At 48.7% G+C, this 7,072-nt stretch overlaps 1 protein-coding gene across 1 annotated transcript; it reads left to right on the top strand.

Moving 5' to 3' along the window:
• Positions 1–5,566: 5,566 nt before the first annotated feature.
• On the top strand, positions 5,567–6,799 carry LOC127340753 (uncharacterized). Its single transcript, XM_051366503.2, has one exon. It carries the CDS (start codon positions 5,848–5,850, stop codon positions 6,394–6,396), a length of 549 nt encoding a protein of 182 aa, XP_051222463.1. The 5' UTR covers positions 5,567–5,847; the 3' UTR covers positions 6,397–6,799.
• The last annotated feature ends 273 nt before the right edge of the window (positions 6,800–7,072 follow it).

The following is a 7,072-nucleotide window of genomic DNA, read 5'->3' as shown; positions in this document are numbered from 1 at the left end:
TGTATATTATATTGATACTTACATGTGCAAATTTATAAGAAAAAGTACGATTGTATAACCTGACCTACACAAAAGAGAATGAAATTTTGTATTTCTTCAAACATCCAATCCATATATTGTTGCTTCAACATTTTGTCACTTTCGCTGTAATTTCTATTGTACTAGGTACACCGACATCTTTCACAACAATATTAGACATATCTCATAAAATATGCTTTACACTGTATTTTCTATGATCTACAAAATATTTCCCTAGCGTTGTGAACATTTTTCATACGATGGATCCAATTTTATAAATTATAGTAACAACTACCAATATCTAACATATTAATCTTATGTACAATGTAGGAGAATTTCAAATTTTATATTCTTTTAACAGTATTTATACTTTTCTATTTTTCAATTTTAAAGAAAAGCATAATACTTTTTTAATAATATAAATAATAAGCTCTTCTCTTTTTTTTGTATCCTCTGGAAATTGTTGCTGGGCCAGAACGGGCCGGCCCATATTGGGCTGGATCAGGTTCGACTTGCACAATAACTTTTTTTTCGGTGCTGCCATAATTCAAGAAAGCTATGGAATCTTTGGGCCGTGAAAGCTGTCACTTGGCGATCTGTTGCTCCGCAAAGCTACAGGCCTGTACCACTTTGCTCCGCGTGAAAGCAATAACCAGTTTCTGTACATTTTTTTTGCCAGCTTACTCCCTCCGTCCACAAATAAGTGGACGGGCGCGTGATTTCCAAGAGACCATAAATTTTTTGTAAAAAAATTCCTCATTCCTTCAATCAATATGCTCATTAATCAAAAAGATGCTTTAATTTAGGCGCTAATAAATGTTGTGCATGCTAGTAACCAATAAAACAATATTGAGAAACCAAAAATGATTAATGGAAGCTGAAATCAAGGGTGCACTAGGGGTCTAAATGTAAAAACTATACCAAAAAGTCTAGATGTACACTTATTTGTGGATTTTTTAGAAGACTAGATGTGCACTTATTTATGGACGGAGGGAGTATATATTTTGTCCAACAGTTGTATGCGACGCCGTAACAGACAACCACCCCTCTACGATTCTATGAACAACTCTGAAATGTCAGAGTTGGTGCCCGAGGAATGGGAATAAGAAGTTGGTGGAAAGAGAACTATGGATGTTCACTTTCTCCGTAAAGTAGATTTGTAGGAACTGAGAATTTTTTCAAAGATACATCATGAAGAGACGTATCTGATTCATAGAAGAAAGACCAGTCAGCCATTGTACAATACACTCCTGACACATTCGCCAGAGGAGCGCAACCACACTGCCTCCGAAAGGCAGCACACACACTACGGGATCACTCGCGACATCTTCACTTATCCACGTCTACAAGAACACCTCTGAACTCTGAACAGTCCCGGCAGCACACCACAACTCGGCCTCCTTGGAAACCCAAGAAACTACCACGCCCATAGACGGGGTGGCACCTTCGAAAACTACATCGTTTCGGTGGCGCCACAGACATCAACAGACTAGAGTGATTGTCGTCCAAAGATCTCGGTCCTTCCCCGGTCCACCATGTTTTGCTTGCAGCCATTGGACAAAACTTGTGTCAACCTGCGACATCCAATGGAGTTTGCCCCACCATTTCAGGCACGTTGCCCAGACTTGCCGCGCCAGGACGCAACCTAGCAGAAGGTGATCCAACATCTCAGCCTCCTGATCACAGAATGGGCAAGCCGCCAGGTGCGGGAGGCCATGTCTGCCCAATCTGTCCGCAGTCCAACATCTATTCTTAGCTGCTAGCCATAGGAAGACTCTGCAGTTTGGCGGAGCCCTTGAGCGCCAAACCTGCATAGCGCTAGCCATCTCCACCCTAGCTCCAAACATCACACGATAGCACGATCGTGCAGAGTAGGAGTAACCTTGCTCCCAGCCCCACCGGAAAGCATCCTCCACACCCTCACCGAGGGTAACATCAGTCAGACGGTCTGCCACTTGGAACAGCTCTCTGATAGCCAGAAGTCCAAGATCCGGGGGAATGTCGTCTAACCAGGTCCATGTCAGGCCGTCACGGACCAACCACTGTCTGAGAGCACGCCTCGGTACCACCGCGAACAGATTTGGCGCAATATCACATATCCGCCCATAAGGAACTGGAATGACAAAACAATTTCAGAAAACAACAGACCCACCCGATGCATCAACTCCAATCTCTTTTCGCTGGTCGTCACATGACAATAACCTTTGAGTGCAGTCGTCACCTCCAAGTTGTTACCTATTTGTTTGATGTCAATTTAGATAGTTAGAAACAGAAGACAAGTTGCCACAGAACTGACAGATACAGCTTCGGTTTCCTGTTCACGTCAATGGTTCTAATCCGTAGCGGTCAGACACGCATACCAACAGTTATAGAGTAGTTTCGTAGAAATTGAAGAGTGCATAATAAGGCAAGATCACTAAAAGGAAAATATATATTGATGTGAGGGAAGATAAGGGACACCCACCACACCTCATCATGTGCAGACACATACAAGCTGTAGTCTATCCTGGAGAGGAAGGAAGGATAGGGTCACCACAAACGCTGCTGCCCGCTGCCTGCTTCATTCCAGTGGAGGAGGTTGTTGTTGCCCACTTGGCTTTCCCGGCCTGCATTATCAAGCGTCCTGCCCTTCCAACCCTCTCTTTTGCAGCCAAAACAGTCGTCAGATTTGGTGGGCAGTCCCCATCGTAGCTAGGCCTGCTCTCCAGTGCGCAATCAATCTTGCGGATGCCCCAAGCTCCATGCGCGCCTTTTCTTTGATGTTCCTTCAGAAGATCAGTGTGCTGTGCTTGATATCCTGCTCAGCATCACGACTAATCGATTCTCGCAACCTGATAGGTGCTCCATGCCTCCATCTCATATGTACAACAGGATTCACGATATGATCTCCAGAAGCATCCTGAGATGTTCAAAGCTAAAAGTTTACTGAATACTAACCAGATTTTATTTAGCTGTTACTTTGTGAAGAAAGAGAACTTCCGTTTCAGACAGGCGGGCAGGCAGGAGGATCCTGGATGCCATGATTGGGAAAGGGACTTTAGTAGTGAAGCAAAAGGCGCGCAACAGCAGTTCGTGCACTGTAACTGATCAGTATCCGCTCATGATCGAGCGGTTATGGAACGATGTTCACCGACTTGTCACTCACTTACTTGTCAAGGTGAGAAACAGACATGTAAGCTGTCTTCGTTTTGCAGTTCATTAACTGAAGATAAAGTGACGTTTAGTCGACAGTACCCACACGTAATTAACACACGTCTCAGTCCGTCTCACTTTCAGAAATTCAGTACAGTTAAACAAGCACTTCACCCGTTGACTAGCAGCTGCCAGCGTCAAAAGATGTTCTTGACCTAGCGGAGACAGATGATGTTTACAGTTTACTTTACCCCTCTGTGGATGAACGTCGCTGCTATGGCTGTCACTTCGCAGAGGTGAGGTGAGAGGTCTCATCTTTCAGCAGCAAACAAGTTTTTGTACCGTTGCAGCGAGACGCGGCACCGACGCACGGCTCGATCGCAACGTCTCAACCTAACCGGAGCTTAATCAGAAGCTCACACGATCCGAAATTCTCCAGTAATTGCGCGCCAAAATTACAGTGCTCCGATGACGATTGAGATGGTTTCCACTACTGTAATAACCGTTAGCAATCTTCTCCCGGCAGCCGTCACTGTCTCCCCGCTACTTAACCATCGGAACGTGCCGGAGTAGGGACGCCCACTAGAGCCTCACCCACCCCACCACCGAAAAAGATTCCCAAGAAGAGCGGCGACCAGCGAGCGAGCGAGGATGCGATCTCTACGGCCGGCGGTCCTGCTCGTCGTCGCGGCCGTGTGCCTGTTGTCAGTCGCTGGAGCTCTGGCCGACAACGGAACCACCACGGCGTGCCTGTGCACCGGCCCGCAGTGCTTCCCGCCGTGCCCGACGACGCCGCAGTTCCCCTTCTGCCCGCCGCAGCCGCCGCCGTCGCTCGTGCCGTTCCCCTGGCAGTCGTCGTCTTCGCCCAAGACCGGCGAGTTCATCCCCCAGGAACCAGGATTCCTCGCTGCGGCGGCGACATGGCGTGGTCAGACGGCAGCGGCGTGGGTGACGGTCGTCGTGGTGTGCTCTGCTCTCTTGCTGCTTGTAGATCAGTAGCGGACTCTCTGAGTTCTGGATCGCTGCTGTAGATCAGTACATGTAGGTGCGAGTTCAGGTTCCACTGTCGTCTGAATACTGAGGCTGCTTTGTGCGCTGACATGCTGTCTATAATCAGATTATGTATTTCAGGCCTTCGATTCATTCCATATATGCAGGCTACGAACAATCTGAGGATTGACTGGGTTCCTGCTCTTCCATTCTGTTCTTCTGATGCTCCGTTCTTTTGTTCAGAGAGAAGTGTACTTTTTTCACTGCAACGAAAAAAAGGCTGTCAGATAGAAAGTACACATAATATCATTTATATCTGTATGATTGGAGCTTCATCAGATGTTCTGATAAGTAGCCTGGAACATGCATACGTTCTTCAGAGTATTGGCAACACCGTTCGACATTATCACCTCACAATCTTGCAGAGTAAAAGCCCATGCTTCAATTTTTGGCCGGTGGGGGAAACACTGAAACTGTTAGTACACATTGGAATGGTGGTTCTTCTCTGGAAGAAAAAAGGAAAAACACTCCTGCACTGCAACTATGAAGGAAATCCTTTCTCTCAGTAGTTCGTGGCACAGTGTGCTAGCCAATAATTCTGAAATTGCCACTGTCAATTTGGTTTCTAAATAGCTCCGTGTGTGTAGTAGCACTTAGGTGGTGAAAAGACCCAAATTGCCAATTCATTTTGCATAAATGAATAGAGGAGTACAACACTTCTGATGTCCTGGAAAGAACGGCTACAGTTACCGCTTGTTGGGGCAGCTGATTGTTCAGGAAAATGCAACTATCAACCTATATAACAGTTACTTGCGTGTGCAATAAATCAGATAGCAGTGCTTCCGTTCCTGGAGTAACATGCAGCTAAAAACGACCGAACATCTGTAGGAGCCTCAATGCCTCATTAAGAGAGCCAGTTACTCCTAATCGAGTTACTCGGAGGAGCGTTCTCAGAACGGGCATCACTGAAGCGTCAAGGCCGTCCTCATCCAATTCTCTCGCTATCTGCCTGTCAACACTCACCAAAGGTAAAGAAAACAACAGCAGAAAGACGATTAGACGCCTCCAACGTTCTGAAGAACCACCAATTGCCGACATGGCCATTAATCTATATGCACAAACACGCAAAAAAGAAGAATTGCTCCACGTAGTGCTAGTATCTGAGTATTCAAATTCAGATTCGGAGAACGAAAATTGTGTCGAGGGACAGTTGGGCACACAAATGAAAAAAATGTCCCAATCACTTTCAGCAGTCGACTGGAAATGCAGAGGAAAGTGTAGGGTATGGTAGGATCGAGTGAGGTGATCGCGTACACCAGAAAATGGAGTCGTTTAAATCACGTCACCTTTTCCCAAGGACATTGGTCCATCTACAATATGATTATTGGTTAGCTTACTAACTTCGCCACCAGAACAATATTCCGCGCGCCGCTTAGCTTTGGCCTGTCTGTCCACCGGAACCAAACACACGCAGAAAAAGGAGCAGAGACGAGACGACGACGACCTCCACCGCACCGCTCGCTAGCTAGCTCCACTCCACTCGGCAAAGCTAAAGCGTATCGAAAGCCGACCATTATAACCCACACAAATTCATTCCTCATCGCAGAAAGAGGGAGGAGAAAGGGAGAGGAGTGGAGGAAGAAGAACAGTCGCGCGCGTAGAGGGCTAGAGGTTGCAAGAAAAGCTCGAGCTTTTCTTGCGCGCGCCATGGCGGCACGGTGGGCGGTGCTGTTGGTGATGATCGTGGTGTCCGGGGTGGTGGCGGACGACAGCGGCGAGAAGTGCACGGGGGAGTGCGGGAACCCGTGCGGCATCCCGTGCACCTACTCCAGCCCGCCGCCGCCGGAGCCGGTGCTGCCCCCGCCCGTCGTCTACTCGCCGCCACCGGCGCCAGTCTACTCCCCGCCGCCGGCCGTGCCGGACTACCCGCCGCCCACGCCCACGCCCACGGCCGACTGCCCCCCGCCGCCGTACGGTGGGTACACGCCGACGCCCGGGTACACGCCCACGCCCTACACCCCCGCCACGCCGTCCGGCGGTGGGTACACCCCGACGCCGTCTGGAGGTGGCGGTGGCTACAACCCCACGCCGTCCGGGTGGTTCACGCCGCCCAACATGCCGTCGTACCTCACCCCGCCGGGCCCGCTCTACCCGCAGGACCCCGGGTTCCATCCCAACGCCGCGCCGGCTTCCGACGTGGCGTGGCGCGCGGCGTCACTCCTGGCGGTGGCGGTGGCCGGCGCCCTCGCCTTGTGATCGACGACACGAACCGATCGCGCTCGATCGTGCACACGTCGCCGGCCGGCCGGGAGCGAGCAGCTGCACCGAGCGAGCGATCGACCGATCCATCCGTGGAGCCAACCATGGTAATCGATCAAGTGCGCGCGTTGGCGTTTTAATTCCGTTGATGATTCCGTGTTCATAATAAGGTTAGGGAAGATGCAAGTCTCGATCTGTCATAGCAATAATTTTTTGAATTATTCGTGTTGTTCATGTTGTGGATCAGTCAGTCGTTCTTGCTTTGTTCGTCATGTACGTAAGTTGGTCCTGGTTACTTCACTTGGTCATAGGAAGGAGAAGATGTTCATCAGACTATGTGATACATACATATATATGTCTCTGATTAATCACTTTCGAATTTATGTTTTTTCATGCCTCAGTTTCCTTCTCTCAGTGATCACCAAGTCGCAAGGTGCATTGTGATTGTGTCTCTTCTTGTGCTGCCTTGACTTATACTTTCCTCTCTGGATTCGTACGCAACCTAACATCTATTTTAGATCTCTGAACTAAGCACTGCATGTCAACACTGCCGTTCCGTCAACATTCTCAGCGTTTCTTATGCACATGCTCTGCACCGGTACGTACAATCATCTACACACTATCGATTCGAACTTAGCATAAGTGAAGTAGCATCACCGTAAACGATTACGCT

This window comes from Lolium perenne, chromosome 3, assembly GCF_019359855.2.
Source record: "Lolium perenne isolate Kyuss_39 chromosome 3, Kyuss_2.0, whole genome shotgun sequence".
Lineage (NCBI taxonomy): Eukaryota > Viridiplantae > Streptophyta > Magnoliopsida > Poales > Poaceae > Lolium > Lolium perenne.
This window is presented reverse-complemented; position numbering and strand designations above follow the sequence as displayed.

Coding starts and splice junctions, on each gene's coding strand:
- LOC127340753 (XM_051366503.2), top strand. CDS start 5,848: ATGGCGGCACGGTGGGCGGTGCTGTTGGTGATGATCGTGGTGTCCGGG.